Below are 19,534 nucleotides of genomic sequence, written 5' to 3'. Positions count from 1 at the left end.
CCGCTATAAAGTGCGCACATTTATTTATTTATTTTAAATTTTAAAAAAGCTAACACTTTCCAATCGCCGCCTGACATACCGAGAGCAATAAATGGAGGGGGTGGGAAGGAAGAAAAGCCTAGCAGTGCAGGTCTCACTTCAGTTCGAAACGGATTTACGGAGAACGAATGTCCATTTATTTCAGCGAGACCGTGATCTGCCTTTAATACGTGCCTCGGAAGTCAGTCTCGTCCATTAACAATAGGACCGGTTTCCATGTAACTCTGCCTACTGGAAAAGTCCCACTAAACTCAAGGGGCTGGCTTCTGCGCACAGATGCGTAAGAAGGATACAGGATTGCCTTCAGGATTGCTGCGAGGAAGAGTAATTTTGAATCTTAAACCCTGAAGCAAATCTGATATAGAAACCAGTTAAGCCGAAGCAATCTTATTGAAAAGGCTTCAGAGCCACCAATTCCAAGCGAAGCCCCCCAGTTCTGATTAACACGACTTTGTAAGCAATTCTGGTTGATTTCAGTTTGATTGACGATAGCAGCGTTTAAACTGCATAAATCCGAATACTTTGGATTCCCTGGACTGTGAGTTTGCTCGCCTGAGAACACCTGAACTGATGTGCTTAATGAGAGAACAATAAGGTGTTTCAAGAAAATATTACATCAAATATTAACCCGTAATATATTACTGGGGATGAAAAATAAAGCGCTGCAATATATCATACTTGGTATCACGAATACTCGAGTTTCAATTAAAGATAGGGAGCAACTGCAGACATATTAATGGCATACAGCCGTGAATATATCATAACTATTTCTTCATCGATCTCTCTGTCTAATCTTAATTTATTAAGGACATTAAGAAGAAACAAATTTCTTATCATCCACCTGATACCTTAGTTACATTGCGGTACACATTAATTGCACATGTACACAGAACGTACCAAATGAAAGTATCCTCGCTCTAATAATAGATAATGACTGCTAATAATTCATAAAGTATTCCTGAGGAAATAGTTTCTCAATAGTGCTATTTATCAAGGAAATGCATCACCAAGGAAACGAAGAATCAAAATTTCGTAGACGTATCTATCTAGCTCTAGTAGATTCCATTAATCCAAATAAGCCAGATATCAATTTCATGTAGACTCGCACGCTAAGATGTGCAACCTTTCCAAACATGCCATTAAGAATATACGTCGCAGAACATTCTTCACTTATTCCATAACATTCACATCTAATAGGATTACTTAAGAGGAAATGGATTTATTGAGCACTCTTGCACGCCCTTTAACAATATATACACCTACGATCCAGCTACAATTAAGCAGAACTTCTGCTGATTCCAGTGGGATTGATGCAAAGATGTACTCTCACCCCTCGCACTGAAGTCAAAGGGACTTAAAACTGCCTAACTGTGCCAGGATTTGGAAGAACGCCCACGCAGTTTGATGGATCCCCCATCTCCCTAACTAAATCTTTGCAGTAGACAAAGGTTACCAGCATCCACTCACTATTCAGCTATCCTGGCACCTGGCACTGCCTTCAGTCACTGGTTCCTAGATCCTAAACACTTCCCCTTGGAAGTCAAGCCCTACTGATTTCAGCAGAACTTCCCAGAAAATATGAGCAGGCTGAACTTTTAAGGACAGTCTGGAAATCTTCCCATATAGTTAGTCATTCCTTATGACGGAGGTGGCACGCTCCCTCGCTTTACTAGAGAGGTGTTCATGTAAAAGTTGTGGACTGCATCAATTGCCCGCCCACATGCTCTACCCTTTGCGTGGCTCCTCTCTTGAGGACCATTTACTTGCTTCAGAGCAAACACCCATAGAATCGGGCCGCACGTGACCAAGTGCAGAATTTAACGCTCCCAAGGACAGCAACATGTTTACAGCACTGCAACAGAAAACTCTCCAGTTACAAGAAACGCTTCATTCTGCCCATGAGCAATGGATTACACATGGCTTCGGTTTGTATTTCTATAATTATATATTTTCTCCCTAATTTCTTTCTGTCTCTACTTGCCTTATTTCCCCCCTGTTACAGTCAAGCACATTTCTGTCCAGACATTGGAAATTGGGAGGCGGGGAGGCAGGCACCGTTTCCCCTCTGCATAACCCTTTTCTTGTTATTCGAGGAACTGAATAAAACCGATGCGTGTGATTTTTTGTAAACGTCTGGATTTGTGTACAAGGTCAACTGGATTATTCTTACAAAGTTTAGAATGAATTCTATGGTGTATCCCCCATCCCAAATAAGAGTAAGTTACAATGGAAGTAGACTGGACAATTCCTTCCTCTCTCTCCCTTAGAAGCAAATGCATTTCAAATAAAGCAAAGTTCCTCTCCATCAGGGTCGCTTGCTTCTGCTCCACCTGCCTTTTTCTGTCTCCCAAAAACTGCACATTACTCACAAGATTCATACCTCAGAATAGCTGCTGCCTCTTAGGCGGTTTCAAGGGAGCTGCTTCCTAGCCTAGAATAGGTTTGTTTTGGAACAAAACAATCCGCACACCTAGCACATTTTCTTCAGCTAAAACCTGGGCCATAACCTTTCCTATGACTGATGCTCTGCATTTTTCCTTTGTTTTCACATAGCTGAGCGATTTGCCCCGAGTTCCAATTCCTTTGCATTCGAATTCAGAGGAGCCATTTTCAAATAAATGTTTGGCCCCCATCATCCCCCATTTCCAAAGCTGAATACGGATCACGCCATGAAATATCTCCATTCAGCCCAGATCCTCTAATTCTCTCTCCATTGGTCACTGGACACAAACTCATACATTCTGCCCCCTCAGTGACCGTATTTGGAGGGAGAGTCGCTTAAGTGAAAAACGCAGGATCGGGCCTGCCAAGTCCCTCTCCTCCTCTGGATCGTTTGCGTCATGCACATAAACGCTTGATGCGCGCGGAATCTGACGCCCCCTCTGCCTTAGTTCATAAAGGCTGGCAATAAACGCAAACCGCCCAAAATAATCAGATGCGTTTTAACCCTCTCTGCTCCATCATGCTTTCGTGCAACTGGGGAATTCCTAACGAAACACCCAACGGATTTCGTGCAATCTATATACCAACAATTACTTCGTTCTGGAGCAATTTCTGTACTGTCATTATTTACTATAATGGAAAATCGTTGATTAGAGTTACGTTCTCTTGGAATAAATTCAGAAATCACGTAGGTTCACGACAGAAATAACTCTGCGTTCAGAGGATCTGTCTTCAGTGCAAAATAAAATAAATGCACTAGTAGAAACGATGACATCTGCAGAAAAGAACGCCCACCCGCCGGAAGAGAATGTAGCCCCCCAAATAACTAATCCTATAGGCCACTGCCACCTCTTTTCAAGACACTGTGCGAGGCTTTTGTCTTAAACAAAAAAGTAGCCCTTGATCGTTTGACTGTCGAACTGGAGGAGAAAAGAAATTTAGCGCGTCATCCAGTTCTCTGAAACACATGTTTAGTATTTTAGTTTAGTATTTAGTATTATTAATAAAATAAAATAAAATCTAGAGCAGTGCATTGTGTGCGTGGATTTATTTCCAACTTTCTGCCTAGCACATGTTTCTGAAATTTTCTTCAACTTTTGCAAAGAGAAGGGCGGGGTGCGTATCCTGGGAACTCACATGACTTCCATCGAAGTTCTTGGGGCTCCCCCAGTTGCCCCCCTTGCTGTCTACACGGAAATAAATTCCATTGATTTCGGTGGGACTTTCATCCCCGAGAAGTCTGCCTCTCGCCGCCCCTGGCTGCCTGGAAGCTTGGGGCTGCAACCTTCAGCTGATCATTGATGGCTGCACCTCACAACTCATTGACTTCCAAGCAACACTGAGGGAAGTTGCAAGACAGAGTTTGTTTCAAGTCCTTTGAAGCAGCCGGGAACGTGTTACCAGAGACAGAAAAGAGTGGAATAAACTCTGGGTGTGTTCCGTCTTCCAGAAAACAAAAGCCCCAGAGATTGCTAAACATGCAAGCCTTATGGGGTTGGGGGGGCGCACTATTCCAAAACAGACCTTGAGTAGAGGTCGGTCACATTCGCAATGATCCTGGGAAAGGTTCTATAGCACAGCAAAACCTCCAGCGCTGGAAGGCATCCGCGCACGACCCCCCCCCGCGACCCCCGCCTGTGTGCGTGGGAGCTGCTTGCTCCTTCCCGAGTGCATTACCTGGACGTCCTCCATCCCCGGGTGCCCGATGCCGTGGAGAGAAAGCGCGTCGCCCATGCCGGAGTCCAGGCCGTGGTGAGCTGAGTGGAGCAGGACGTCTGGCCGCCTGACCGAGTGGTAGTCCCGCCTGGGGTCCAGTCCCGAGAGCTGAGGCAGCGACGCCCGCGGCTGGGGCAGCAGCGAGCCGGTCTCCGAGCCCACCTCCTGCCTCTGTCTCTGCCCCCAAGGGTGCTGCTGGGGCTGGTGCAGAGGGTTCAGGGAGTAGGGGTCATTGACGTGGGAGTAAGGGTCCTGGCTCTGGTGATAGGGAAGCGGCTGGTAGGGCGGCGGGAAGTAGGGCGGCTGGAAGTCCGAGGACGGGGTGTGAGACAGCGGAGGGGCGCTCGAGTAGGGTCCCTGCGAGACCGAGCCCAGCTGGGACAGCCGAGAGCTGTGACTGGGCACGCCATCGTGGCGGTCCTGGAAGGTGGACAACCGGAGGGAGGGGAGAGGAAGGAGAAAAGAGAGAGGAGAGAGAGAGAGATTGGGAAAGGGATTTTAACACCCAATTTATTATTCTCAAAAAATACAGTTTAAAAGGTGCCTATCCAAACGGCTCCTGTTCAGATTAATTACCCCTCGGCACCGCTCGTTTTCAGCGGCGAAGAGACTGCCCGGCGTTTCTTAAAGCTTCTCGCATGGTTTGTGTATAATTGAAAGCAGAATGAAAAATCAACAAATTAGGAAAACGGAAGAATAACTCCTGTCTCCTTTCCTTAAGTTCCAAAACTTCCCATGAACTTCTCGACTGCAAGCGACAATGGCAAAAAATAAATGAAATAAAAAGTCTGGTTTTAAAAGAGAGTGGAGGAATTAAAAACCCCTTAACTCTACCACGAAGGACTGGGGTGAATTTCTCCACCCATTCCATGGTTCTTCCCCACGAATAATCTCGCAAGAGCACGAACAAATATACATTTATTCAACACTGTATCGCTTTAGGAAGAGCTTTTGAAGAAAACAAATAAACAAGCCACCCGCTCGTTTGCCCGTGGCAGAACTGGAAAGATGCGATTCTAGGTTCGTTCTGGAAGATTGTATGGAAAATAATATGAAACAACATTTCTCCTATTAAAATCGATCTCAAAATCGGAGAAAAAAAGTTAGGATTAAGCCAGTGAAGCGGGGGGCCTTCAGAATATAATTTATTAATATTTTTCTAATATTTGATTCACGCCTGTAAAAAGAAAATTAACAAAAATGTTTTTGGCGTTATAATGAATAAAAGTTTTTGTAAAAAACAAAACAAAACATTATTTACATTTTTTTTTAAAAAAAGAGTCACAATCCAAATCAATATTCTTCTGAATCCTGGATTCTATATTCGAAGTGAAGCTGTGATTTTACACACACACGCACGCACGCACAAAATCTATTCCAGAAAAAAGTCGTTCAAATCCCCGACAGCAATTTTGTTTTATAAAAAGTTTCCCCTCACTCTGCCCCCCTCCTCACCCCCCTAGCTCAGACCAAGAACACAATGCAAAACCGAAGAAGCAGCTGCGAGCTTCCTCCGATTATTGTGCTAAATTACCAAGCCAAAGGCGTTCAAAGAGAGAAAGGAAGAAAGAGAGAGAGGGAGAGAGGGACTGAGAGAGAGAGGGAGAGGGAGAGAGAACAGGGCAATTTTAAATCACAACACAGAGCCAACTCACCATGGCGGAATAGGTGTGGACTAACATCTGGAGGGGAAAAAAAGTCTGGAAACAGCTAAAAATAAAATAGCGATAGAATAACAGTATCAACGGGAGGGGACGTATCAAGGAGATCTGCAAGGGAACGCGGAGCACCCAGGAGAGCCGCTGGAGGTATTTCCGAGTCTATCCATCAAAACAAAAATTCGAAGAAGGAAAAAAAGCCAGTGCCCCAAAAGCTGTGTGTGTGTGTGTGTGTGTGTGTGCGTGTGCGTGTGTGCGTGTATTTAAAAGGCTCCGCTCTCTTGTCCCCCCTCCCGGCCCTTTGAGCTTCCAAACGCAATCCTCTTCAACCCAAGGCGAGGTTCAGACTGCTCCGGCGCCCCTTTCTCCTTTTCCTTCCCTACAACGCCTCATAATAATTGATATTCATGACTATTAATATTACACGACTACTTTAAAGGGAGAATGCAGGACCAAATGGAGCGTGAAGGCTTTGCAGGCAGCTCGAGAGCTCCCCTAGTATTGTAAATGACGTTCATTCAGTGGAGAATTACTAGATGTAATCAGACGAGGGGGCTGGCGGAGGCAGAGTTGGGGGAGAGGGAAGGGACAGAAAAAAAAGTTGAGCGAGGAAGAGGCAGAACTTCAATTAACTCGAGCAGAGGAAGACGTGTAAACGAGGCACTGCTGATTTGGAGCTAGGAAGTGATCTGGAGCCGCGCCAGGGGCTAAAGAGGGGAGGGGGAAATAATATTTCCTTCTTTTACATTTAATTATACATTCCAAATACGAAAGAAAATCGATTGCCCTTGGTGCTTTTGTTCTAATTTTTAAAGCAAATAATATAAGGGCTTCTCTAATCCTGCAGTGTTTTTTTTTAAGTCAGCCAGTGAGATTTGTTTGTTTACAGAAGTAATTAAAGCACTTAAAATACTACCAGTTATTACAGACTGCCCTCGTTTTGAAAAGCTATACAGAGAGGGTGCAGAGCACTTGGCTTCTATTTAGCCTGTCATTATTTGTGTGTGTGACACACACCCGCACACACACATCTCAAACGTATAGACAGCTTTCCTCTGGCTGTGCCAAAAAAGCGTTCTATTTCCACCTAGATGTAAAATCTACGCAATGAATTTGCAAGGATACTAGATTTATAGTTCTTAGGCGAAGCCAGAGGCGATTAAGAACCTTTTTGATGTTCCCAGAACCCGTTCGACTGGCCTGACTGCCATTTCAGTTAAAGTTCAACTTAACGTTCCTGCCTAAATCCACTCTCACTTGGCCGCGTTGCGCTGCGCTCCCTGCCTTCTCCGCAGCGGCGTCTCTTTGAGGGGGAAAAGTCGCTTTATATATATATATAATATATATATATATATATTTACAGTTATCAAAAGCGATCCGATCTAATGGGTGGACGTGTGTTCCTTCACCTTTTAGGCTTTTTATTTTTATTTTAAGAAAGAAAAGGATATATATATATGTCTAAATCCACGCAGATCTATATAGCTGCCTTGGGAGCGGGTCTATCGCATATTTCCCGCAGGATTCGGAGACAAATCCTGGGATCTCGATTCCTAGCCACGAATTTCCCAAGGCGTGAAATTCTGCCCGGAGTCCAGCGGTCAAAGCGCAGTAAGAAGCCGAGGACCCACTTTGCGAGCCACAACTTAGGCTCAGCGTTACCATTTCACAGAGGAGACCCTGCCGCCCTTTCACTCGAGAGGGGCCAGATTCCGAGGCAGGTCTCGGTCCCCCCAGGGCGCCCTGAGCTCGCCCTGAAGGGAATCACTGGAAACGCGTTTGGGGAGAAGGGGAGAGGGCGCTGCAAATCCCCACGCCGGGCTTGATTTTGCCGGCGCTCAGTAGATAATGACCCCGACAGGAGCTTTACACAGCCCCGGAGACGTTGCTCGTCGTCGGACGCAGGCTACCCACCGGGATCCCCCCGGCGCCCTATCTGGCAGGAGCCCCCCGCCTCGCCTGCCCTGGCGTCTCCCCTCCACCCTTCTCCTCCGCAGACGGCTGCACTTTTAAATATTAACTCATCGCCGGCAAAACGCGGCTCTTGGCTTTCTTAATCGAGTTGGAAACTCCGCAGACCGGCCGGCGGCTCTGCTCGCCCGCCCTCCTGGCCCACACTCCAGTAACCCTGCCCGGGTCGGGGAAGGGGGGACAGGCTGCTCCACAACCCCCGCTTGCAGCCCAAACTTCCACGGCGGAAAGGGAAAGACGGTGTTCTCTCCCTCGTCTCCTTCCACTGGCAGGGGAAAAAAAGAGACCAGCGCGCCACTAAATTCTCCCTTAACCTGCTCTGGAACTCAGCTAGGAGGGAGCCCGGATATTTCCCATGGAAATATCCTCCCATGGAAAGCAATAACTAGAAAAGAGAGCCAAGCATCGATTTTAAGAGAAGCTGAGGGGATCCCCGATGTTTCTAGACGCAAGAGGGAGGGAGAGACAGAGACAGAGAGAAAGAGAATGAAAGAAATATTTTTTCCTCGTGAACCGTTCTCACGAGAGAAAAAAAACAAAACCCCAAAGCTGAGCGAACACCTTCCACCAGCACCACCACTGCTCTTCTCCAGAGTCTTTCTGCATCTGGGCTTGTGCAGAGTCCTACAGAAGGGGCCAGTTTAGGTGGTCTCTCCACTGAGGGACGGAAAAGATGGGATGAAAACTAAAGAAGAAAATGAAAGCCTATCCTATTATATATGTAATGAACGGCATTAGGCTGCATCTAATCGAATTACACCGACTTCCAGATCTAAACAAACTGCAGCGTTTAAGTTGCTTTCTGTCATCCCCCAGATCATTGCGTGCTTTGATGTCTAAATCTCGTCTACTTCTTCTTCGGCTTCTTCTTCGGCTTCTTTTTCGGCTTCTTCTTTTGAAAAAAGGCAGCTCCCTTTGACAACAAACAGGGCGTAAAACAAGTCTCTCCAAGTCCTTTCGCCCCTGAACGCGGCTCATGTGTCTGCGTCTGGGCGCCCGCCTGCATCAGAATCTCTCTCAGAAATAAATCCAAACGTATAAGCGGGCACTTCCCCACTTCTCTAAATCTAAGGTTCCTTCTTTTCACCAAAAACATGCTTCTTATCTCTATACTTACCTCGTAGATATCTTCATACTTGACATTTTCGACCAGTTTCCAGAGCATGATGGCGGGCTGTTCTCTAGGAGGTGGGTGCATTCATGTGAAGAGCAGATGTCTGGATTCTCAGTACTTCTCTGTCTGTAATGATCCATCTATAATTGGAAATGGGGGACAGACACCAAACCCGACGTTCCTCTCCCATCGCAACTTATATCTGTTGTCTGAAACAATAGGCTGGAGAAGTAAACCTCAGCCGGATAGGAAAATCATTCCCATCTACACAGTTTATATAGAACACATAGACATATTGAACACACATATATTATGCATATAATTACACACCCCTGATGCACACACAACTCTATATTGGCACACACAGTCGCACGCACCCATGATAAATATAAATATATAAATATACAGCCACACATCCGTATATGCATATAAGAGAGTCAATGTTAATGTGGACTTTTTGATCATGACGAGCAAGCATTGCAAAATAGATAGCAATAGGTATTGATTTGTTTACATGTCTGCTATTATTAAAATAGATACACTGGTAGAAATATATGCTGCTATATGCAGATATACACAGATTTGTGCATGAATAGGTTCCTTAAGACTAGGCTCAATAAAAGTGGGGAAAATACACCGACCAACCTACCCTTTAGGAGTATTAATTATTTGTAATGAGAGATGAGGGAAGATGCTTTCCCACCCCGAAGAGGGACGTGTAGAGATTTACAGATCCTCAACCGATTCATTGATAAACGCAGAGATAGGGCGACCAGGACGTTAGAGAATATTAAACCTGATCATGTACATTTGGAACATACGAGTTTAATTTCGGCAATTTTAGACGAGGCCCCCTCCCCCCACGGATCTAAAACCGAAGCAATCCAAAGATTTAGGAACATCTCGATTTGGATGTATTTAACAGACAACAAACACTTTAAAATACCCTAGTTGTGAATAGTTTTGTTCTTCTTTTTTTTGCCGGTCTGTCCGTTTGAGCTACGACTTCGCTCTTCCCTGCTCAATATTATTTTGCAATCAGGATTTCAAAGCAAGCTTGATCAAACAGGCAAGACCGATTTTTCTGCCCCTTGGAAAGATTTTATAAAAGCCTCTGATGTGGAGGCCTTTGCCTCAGAATCTCAGGCACCCCCCACCCCTCCAATGCATGTTTGTCTACATCTCCATGTGACCTTGTAGGAGAATATGTATATATATCCCTAGAGTTTCTTTGCAATATCGAGAAATAAATCGATCGTTTGGACCTGAGGCAGGGCGGGAGGTGAGAACTGCCCCTGGGCTTCCTTGGCCACCAAATAAAGGGGAACAACCAACTTTTCCTCTTCCTCATTCCTCGCTAACCCCCGTTTCCAGCAGGAGCTGGAGAGACGGGGGTCTTCCTCCTGGGAAGGCGCAGAACGCAGGCTGGTCTTAGGAGAGGAGACAGGCAAGTTGGCGTTTGCTTGGAAGTTAGAATGGCTGGTAAGAGGAATTCGCAGCAAAGGTTGCCTTATATGCGTTGCTGAGCGGTGATGGTGGCGGGGTGTGTGTGGAGGGAGGACAAGGGGGAGAGGCATACGAGGAGGAGGAGAAGGAGGAGGAGAAGGAGGAGGAAGAAAGGGCAGCCGCATCTTAGAGCATTAGGAAGGAGCCTTCCTACACAGGCAGAGCGGCGAATGCAGAATGAGCCCAGGGAAGGGAAATCAAAACAGAACGGGATGCATTCTTGGGAGCTGTGCATATTCATTGGTGTGGGTGCGCGCGCACTCCACCCACCCACCTACCCTTTCCTCCTTAATCTGACGGGGGGGGGCACTTTTCATACAAATGGAGCCTCAGCTCAATCCGACGGAGGTCCCTTTCGCTGTGTGCCCAGTGGTGTCTCCTCCTCCCGAGTCAAGTGGGCCGAAGATTGCCGGCCCTTCTGACTCGGAAGCGAGTTCCGCGGCGGGCTTGGGATGGATCTGACGCCCACGTTTCTGGGTCTCGGAGCTTGGCCGCTGGCTTCCACTCCACTGGATGCCTCTCCTAGCCCTCTCTCGGCTGCGCTCTTGCGCGCTGCCACTTTGGGCTCTGATGTGATGGAAATGCCACGCGTGGGAAGAGGGGCCGGTGGTCGATTCACCAACAAACCCTTGTTGGCCGTAGAGTTGGTTTCACCATATATAAGGAAGCCTATCCGCACAAACTCCCTCACTTCTATGCCTACAGCTTAAGGGCTTTCCAGGTTCTCTTGAGCGGCAGGAAAGAACCCGCCCCCCCCGCCGCGACTAAAGACCCTGAGCTTCTGGTGCGCTTAGCGATGTCAAAATAAAGCCTCACCACAAGCATTACGCATCAAACCCAAAGAACAGTCTTCCTCTTCATGCACAACAACTCACCAAGTGAACTTGGCGAAGTTCTTGTGGCGCTGAATTGAATAAGCTAAAAGCTGTAAAGTCTTATTATTATTTTAGCTAAAGACGTGCAAGAAGAGCAACTGCTGGTAAAACATCACCATCATCTTTTCTCTTTACAGCTATAGAGACTTTGGAAATTGAGGCTTTAATTGGCGAGTGGAGGGATCTGAACATTTTGCACGAGGAGGCAGCCCTCGCCACGCAAATGAGCAGGTTTCCTTTTGAAAAAACCGCACTTTTATAGGCAAGACTGATTCGCAAATTGCGCAAATTTGATATCACGGGAAAATATTTAAACAAGTTATTTGAGGCCTAAGAGTTCCCGCCTCAAGCCTATGCCTTGGCAAGCGAGTCCACCCAAATTGCAGACTTCTGCCTAAGGAATGGTGTTTAGGGCTGGAGCATAAGAGAGCTTTGTTTTAGGATCGCGTGCACGTAACTTTTAACTGACTTGTCCAAGCAGGAACATTCAGCATTTTGGAAGAACTGCAGTCGAGGGGAGCTGCCTTCCGACGGCTTATAGAGACCCTAAAACCCTTATTAATGGAAGGCTTGCAAGAGAAAGGCTGAAAACGATCATTCAGCAGAGTAACAGCGCCCTCTGTAGGACACTGATATTTTGCGGTCGCCGCGGCGAAACCGCTCTTCCCTTTAGTGATAATACAAGTATAATTAAAATTAGTCTTTCAATTTATTAAAAAAGAATGAGGACCTTTGTGATGAATAAGCAGTAAGCTATAAAGAGTTGTCCCACGCATCGCTTCAAAGAAATTCCAAAGTGAAAATAAAGTGAACAACTATGGAGTCGTACATCTTTTTTCTGCAAATACTATACAGAGATTTAGGCTTCTTTTCATTTCTGTGTTGATTGTTACTAGCCTGATGTATAAAAGAAGGCTTTACTCAAAGCTGATGGCAGGTCCACACACAGCCGTAATACTCATGGGGCCGGTGCAACTGCAGACATCGTCCTCACCGTCGTCTGCTCCATCAGCTTTAAAAAAAATGAAACTTAAAAAAATGAAAATAAATAAATATATTGTTTCCAGTGGAACACTTTGTTCTTGCAAGGTCTCGTTGAGATGTTGCATACCCATTCAGTTGTGTTGAGTTACTCAGTCTCGGTCTCTCTCACACACGCTTTGTGTGTGCGTGCATGCGCGCGCTGCTAAAGCCAAAGTGTATCTATATAACAAGGGATGGCAGGTGTTGGAACTAGGCTGTCTTCTTGGCTTTTTTTCAACGATTTATTCCGGCGCCCTCTGCTGGTAGTCACAAAACACGTTAGCACCATAATGTAAAAACTTAGTGCAGGCATCCCCAGCCTTCGGCCCTCCAGATGTTTTGTACTACAATTCCCATCATCCCTGACCACTGGTCCTGTTAGCTAGGGATCATGGGAGTTGTAGGCCTAAACATCTGGAGGGCCGCAGGTTGGGGATGCCTGACTTAGTGCCCCCCACTGTAATTTTGTGTACGCCATGAATTTCTCTCTTTTCATTTTATTACATTCAGAATCAACATCTGACAAATCCTTTACAACTGAATCCTATTTAGCAACATTCCCCAGATGTTTTTAGTGATTCTTAGAAATACATCATCATCATTATCATCATCTCACAGATTGTACATATTTTGCAACCACAATCTAACCCTTAGAGCAGTGGTTTTCAACCAGGGTGCCTTGACACCCTGGGATGCCTTGAATGATGGTCAGGGCAACACTGGCACTGTCTGTCTTTCCTTCCCTCCCTCCTCTGATGCCTTCTGGTGTCTCTGCCTCCCAAAGGCTTGCACAGCTGTTTACTGTGAATGTTGCCTCTGGGAGGTACATCTCTTTTGGGAGTGGGGGGGGCAGTTCAGAGACCAGGGATGGCAGCAGCAGCTGCCCAAAGGACTCCCAAGGAGAGGGGAGAGGAGAGGAGGCTGAAAGTACAGTGGTACCTTGGGTTACATACGCTTCAGGTTACAGACTCTGCTAACCCAGAAATAGTGCTTCACGTTAAGAACTTTGCTTCAGGACAGGAACAGAAATTGTGCTCCGGCGGCGTGGCAGCAGCAGGAGGCCCCATTAGCTAAAGTGGTGCTTCAGGTTAAGAACAGTTTCAGGTTAAGAACGGACCTCCGGAACGAATTAAGTACTTAACCTGAGGTACTCCTGTGCACTCCCCCAGGGAGGGTGTTCAAAAAAGGGTGGGCAGGTTGCCAGCTCTGCAGGCATGGGGTGTCATAACTGGGCGCCTGAGCCCCACAGGGGTGCTCCAGAAAGAATGTACTGGATAAGGGAACCATGGACTCAAAAAAGATGAAAAACTCTGCCTTAGAGAAACAGACAATACTGGTCGAAATGATTAAACTTCCTAACCTAGAACTGTGTCTCATTGGTTTCAATGCATCTTACATCCAAGGAAGCCTTATCTTCTAAAATGAGAGGTGTTGGGGATCAAACCCTTTTTTTTTTTAAAAAAACCCTTCTACTCTGAAAGCCCTCACTTCTATGTAATCCCAGAAATGTGGGATATGGGTTGCCGCAGGGCACTGTCTATCCCTAATGCTATTTCATATCTATATGAAGGCATTGGGAATGATCATTCGGGGATCTGGGGGCAAGGAGCCATTAGTAGGCTGAGGTCACTCAGATCAATTTTTCCATAACATCTGAATCAGAAGAGGCTGGCAAGCCCTGGGTCAGGGCTTGGATGCAGTGCTGAACTGGATGAGGGAATCGTGGCAAGTCAGAAGCACTTTTGATGAGTCATTTCCATGTCTGAGAAATCAGACAATTGCCTGCCCTGGACAATTACCTCCTCTGGAAGAAGCAGGTATGCAGTCTGGGTGCTTCTGAATCCAGATTTGTCCTTGGAGGCCCAGGTGGCTTCAGTGACTAGAAGCATCTTTTATTAGCTTCAGCTGCCACAACAGCAGAACCTGTAGTCTAGGCACTGACAATTTTAAGACTGGGTTACTGCAATGCTCTCTATGTGGGGCTTCCCTTTTGCTTGATCTGGAAACTGCAGTTACTGCAGGATGCTACAGGATGACGGCTGACAGGAGAGATGTCCTGTCAGCATGTTACATGCCTGTTCTGAGATCTGCACTGGCTGCTGATTTGTCAGTAGTGTGCAGTTGAAGATATTATCATTAGTATATAAGGCCCCAACTATTTGAGGCCGGTATGCTTGAAGGATCGCCTAACCCCATAGGTGCCCACTTCACTGCTTCAGTCTGCAAAACTGGGACATTTAAGAATCTTCATTCTGCACTTGTAAGGAATCAATACTTCATTGGGGCAGCAGCACCTGTTCTCCTGAACTCCCTGCCCATTAATAGTTCAAGGTAAATGTAAAGAACCCTAGATGGTTAAGTCCAGTCAAATTCAGTTATCGGGTGTGGTGCTCATCACTGCTTTCAGGCTGAGGGAGATGGAGTTTGTTTGCAGACAGCTTTCAGGGTCATGTGATCAGCATGACTAAACCACTTCTGGCGCACAGAGGACTGTGACGAGTGACAGAGCACAGGGAAACGCCGTTTACCTTCCCGCTGCAGCGGTACCTGTTTAGCTACTCGAGCTGGTATGCTTTCGAACTGCTAGGTTGGCAGGAGCTGGGGCAGAGCAATAGGAGCTCACCCCCTCATGCGGATTCGAACTGACAACCTTGTTTGTTCAGGCAAGCCCACCCAGACATGGGATTTCAACATATAATTTTATTTTATTATGTATGATGAAAATTTGTTTCAAACTCATTTTATTTATATTTTGATGAATTTTAGGTCAACAAATTGTTTTTAAGACTTGATTTTTCCTGGCATTTTTATTGACTATCCTATATCTTTTTATGTAAACTACTTACAGATCTTTGGTTATTAACTGGTATGTAAATCCTGTTAATCAAAAATAAATGAATGCACTCTGTGCATGTTCAAAAGCACTCATTTAATTATTCACACATAGGTGCCATTTGCTAAATTCTGGCACTAAGAAAAGGTATTCTGGGCCTGGCTGTCATTGAGCCTTGTTTTCAAGCAAGTATGTTTACAATCTAGTCCTGGGCCTGTTCATTCAGAACATTGAATTCAGTGGGACTTAGTTTAAGTATGTATAGGATCAGGCAGTTGTCCTCTCTCACATAGTTGTGTGATCTGTTTGTTTGATAATTTAAAATACAACCTTGTTGCATTTTGTCCAAGGTGTACTTTATAACTTCCATTCTTGAATAATATTTAACATTTTCCACATAAAAACACAGTTCAGCTGCAGATCTGATTTTCAAGTTCAAGCTGTCAAATTTTCTCATGACTTATGTCATTTCAATTAACTTACCTCATCTGAAAACAACAGAAACCCATTCTTAACAGCAAAACATTTTACACAAAACCAGCAGAAACTCCAAGAGGGGAAATGAAATAATTCTATTATGCATACATTCCTCTCTATTAGGAGCTCATTTACTGAGAATTCAACAGATCTGCACCTACCAATAGCAGCAAGTGGCCTGACTGATGAGTAAGTGGAATAAATCAATCAGTCCATATAATCTTGAAGTAACTTATGCAGAAAAATGATTATGACCGATGATAATTTTTTTTACAAGCTGTCCTTTCTGTTTTTCTCAGACTTCTACTTTCTGAAAAAGAACCTGTCTGATAACTTCAAATGATGTTCTTAGAAATTAATGTGTAGAACTTAGGCTGAAATCCTATACCCACTTACCTGGGAGTAATCCCCATTCCAGGTAGACATGCATAGGATAGTGCTTTTAACTGAATGTTTTAAAAAGAATTTTTAAAGAATAAAAAAAAAAGACTTTGTAAAAACCACTGGGCTCTTCCCTCCCTTAACAAGGCAGAGACATGCCATCTCTTCGCAGCAGAGGGAGAGATGGATTGGATTGTGCTGTTTGGCTAAAATTCTATACCTATTTACCTGGGAGCAAGTCCTATTGAACTCAGTATAGCTTACCTTTGAGTAGACATGCATAAGCTTCCACTGCACACCAGGTTGCTTTCAAAACTTGGAACTTCTACCACTTGGGTCAACCCATGTCAGAAGTGCGGCTCAAGAGGCACTTGGCTTTAGAGATGCTAAGCAGTCCCTTGAATGGAATTTGGAAGCCAGCAGTTGAAGATGCGCTGAAAGAATGGAGCAGGTTCTCTTCCATAGCCTACAGAATCCAAGTCTTATTTCCAGGGAGTTCACTACAGCAGTTGCTTCTCAGATATGAACAGATAGCAGCTGCCAAGTTTCTGTGATGAAGAAAAAGTGAGCATGGATGATATTAATAGAAAGCAGTCTCAGTCATAGCACCCACACACCTCTAGTTTGTGGACTACAGTATAGTTGAGCTTAAGATGAAGGCACATTTGGCAAAACCTCACCATGATCAACTCCCACCTGGAAACCTATGTCCCCACTGTCAAAGGATGTGTGGATCCAGAACTGGCTTCCACAGTCACTTACGGACTCACTGTTAAGACCATGTTCATGGAAGACAATCTTACTCAGCTATGAGTGATCACCAAAGAAGAAGGAGGAGGAGGAGGAGTTTGTGAATTTAATTAAAAAGCAGTTGATACTGTAAAGCAGTGCAAAGTTACCAGTAGGGAGCACTGGAGAACTCCCAAAAAGGAGGTCAGAAAGTAATATGTCCTCATTAAAAAAGTAAAGGTAAAGGACCCCTGACAGTTATGTCCAGTCGTGAACGCCTCTGGGGTTGCGGCACTCATCTTGCTTTACTGGCTGAGGGAGCCGACGTTTGTCTGCAGACAGTTTTTCTGGGTCATGTGACCAGCATGATTAAGCCGCTTCTGGAGAAACCAGAGCACCACATGGAAATGCCATTTACCTTCCCACCTATTTATCTATTTGCACGTTGATGTAGTTTCGAAATGCTAGGTTGGCAGGAGCTGGGACCAAGCAATGGGAGCTCACCCCATCGCGAGGATTTGAACTGCCGACCTTCTGATCGGCAAGCCCTAGGCTCAATGGTTTAGGCCACAGCACCACCTGCATCCCGTTATGTCCTCATTAGTACTGTGGTAAAGGACAGAGTTTAAAAAGGAGAAATTAGATATGTGTGATGTAGACAGTATAATAGGCCCAAGATATTAAAAAAAACAACTGGAAAATTACTTACACTTTCCTACTTTAAAATGAGGACTAACAATGTCTCTTGCCCCTCAAAGTTCGTGGTGTGTGTCTAAAACTCAAAACTAATACTGGTCCAGGAACAGCTGATATGAGACTCAAAAGTGTGATTTTCAGGGTTGCTCTAAGACTTTTTTATTTGAAGGGAAGGAGGCACTCATTCTAAATTTCTAAAACATTCATAGAACATATCAGGAGAACCCATATAAGGTCCATAAATATTGACCATAGCCATTACATTTCCTGCTATTTTAGCACATAAAATTAAATAGTACCCATTATCATCAGTGATGGTCTGTTGTACAGCCATTGAAAATCCTTTATGCACCAAGAAAGTCACTCCATTAGCACCCCCCCAAGAAAAACAGGTGTTATTTTTTAAGTATTGATTGAGTTATTTGTCACATATACTTATCTCATTCTGATGCTTGTTGTATCTTGATCCATTAGTTGCATTTCCTGCAGAAAACCATATTTGCTCTCAATGACTTTAATATACTAGGATTACATTCTTCTTCTTGGATTCTCGCAGCCATTTCACATTACGACTATCTATCTTTGGGCTTCCATTTCTGGTCTGTGCCAGGAATGGACGACTCCCTCAACATTGCAGGGAGACGCAGATAAAGAGAATGGTGGGGGCTAAACCATTCTCTGAATTCTTCTTGGGGCATGGTAGGAATGGGATTTCACACGCATGTGCTCTGGCACTCGCTTCCCTATGGAATGTGAGAGCAGGCAAAGGCACTGGGTGCAGGAACACTTTGTCTGCTGCAACCCCCCAACTCTGTTTCTGGAAGCAGAGGTTATCCTACTAATTGGATTTTATTTGGCAATTAAAGTAAAGGCACGTGCTGGAGGACATGCGATTACAAACTGCGGGACATTCAGCTGCATGGATCTAAGGTTTGAACTGAGATAAGATTTCATTCTGTGGGAAAGTTGGTAGGGGAGAGGAAAGCCCACTAAGTTTCTTCTCTACATTTATTATTTGGCAGATTGCAAGTTAGAAGAGAGAGAGAGAGAGAGAGAGAGAGAGAGAGAGAGAGAGAGAGAGAGAGAGAGAGAGGAGTGAGGATGGAAGAAGTGGGAGTAACATGAGATTACAAATAACAACAATGGAGACTGTGTGTGATTTGAAATGAAGTAGGGAGGGGAGGGAGGGGAAAAACTCTGATTTTTGAATGGACTATGTTGGAAATATAGAGCCAATCCCCTACTCTCCATTTTCTATAAAACAAGAGGGAAAGGAAGAAGACTGAGATGACTTAGAATGTAATTTAAATTGAATAAATCTTAGATGTAAAAATCAAAGGAAATTCTGGGGTGTGGAAAAAAGGCAACACAGAGCTCTTGTGAGCTGAAAAGGAGTATTTAATCATCTGCGTGCTTTGCTTGAAAACAGCCCACTCCTTGCCATTTTCTTTTCAGCCGGGGAAGATCTGTGACATACCAGTGGGACAGAGTGGATTATTGCTGGCTGTTGTCTCTGCAACGTAGAGTTCAAGACTCAGCATCTCTACCCAACCTGCTACTTTGGTGGCAGGAGTAGAGCACAAAGATGACTGAGGGTTAAGGATAACTAAAATCTTAAACAACGGAAAACTATTGTAATATGATGTTAACTGTAAGGAATGTAATGTCAGTTAGAAACAACTAGGAAAATAAAGCATCATCAAGAGGAAAGTTTGGACACATCAAGAATGGAGTGCAGGAAACCAGTTTTTGGAGAAATTGTATTAAATTTGTCTTAATTTGTGGCTGATTTGGTAAAATTGGGAAAACTAATAAAAATGATTTGGCCAAAAAAGGAGAGATTTAATGATATCACTTATAGACAGTGCTTTTTTTTCTAAGAAAAATGCTTAGGGGTACTCTCATTTTCCTACTCATATTGAAATTCTGCCCTCAATGAGGCCAAACTTAGATTCACAAAATGTTTAGGGGTATTGCGTACTCCTGCATCCCCCCAGAAAAAAACACTGCTTATAGATATAAGTCTTCTATTGATGTTTAGCCTATTGTGTAAATTCAATACATACACACACAC

At 44.7% G+C, this 19,534-nt stretch overlaps 1 protein-coding gene and 1 long non-coding RNA gene across 10 annotated transcripts in view; one reads left to right on the top strand and one right to left on the bottom strand.

The window, feature by feature from the left end:
* Window positions 1-10,295, bottom strand: part of TFAP2B (transcription factor AP-2 beta) — a 76,438-nt gene extending 66,143 nt beyond the window's left edge. For 2 of the 8 annotated variants that reach the window (XM_053380388.1, XM_053380387.1), the window contains exons 1-2: window positions 8,944-10,045; window positions 4,159-4,617 (exon numbers count right to left, since the gene is read on the bottom strand). In XM_053380388.1, coding sequence (XP_053236363.1) covers window positions 4,159-4,617; window positions 8,944-9,024 — 540 coding nt within the window. In that variant the 5' untranslated portion in view covers window positions 9,025-10,045. Of the gene's footprint in view, window positions 1-4,158; window positions 4,618-5,852; window positions 5,954-8,943; window positions 10,046-10,205 lie in introns of those variants that run through there. The other 6 variants (XM_053380389.1, XM_053380391.1, XM_053380385.1 and 3 more) reach the window with 5 other exon arrangements.
* On the top strand, window positions 5,923-19,288 carry LOC128409881 (uncharacterized). Of its 2 annotated transcripts, none has more exons than XR_008329331.1 (3): window positions 5,923-6,005; window positions 8,951-9,014; window positions 18,916-19,288. It is a non-coding gene; the product is annotated as an uncharacterized LOC128409881 (long non-coding RNA). The 2 variants fall into 2 exon arrangements; XR_008329332.1 differs by lacking the exon at window positions 18,916-19,288 and adding an exon at window positions 11,459-13,207.
* The last annotated feature ends 246 nt before the right edge of the window (window positions 19,289-19,534 follow it).

Source organism: Podarcis raffonei, chromosome 3 (genome assembly GCF_027172205.1).
Source record: "Podarcis raffonei isolate rPodRaf1 chromosome 3, rPodRaf1.pri, whole genome shotgun sequence".
Taxonomy (NCBI): Eukaryota; Metazoa; Chordata; class Lepidosauria; order Squamata; family Lacertidae; genus Podarcis; species Podarcis raffonei.
Note: the sequence above shows the minus strand (reverse complement) of the source record. Positions and strands in the feature narration are given on the sequence as shown.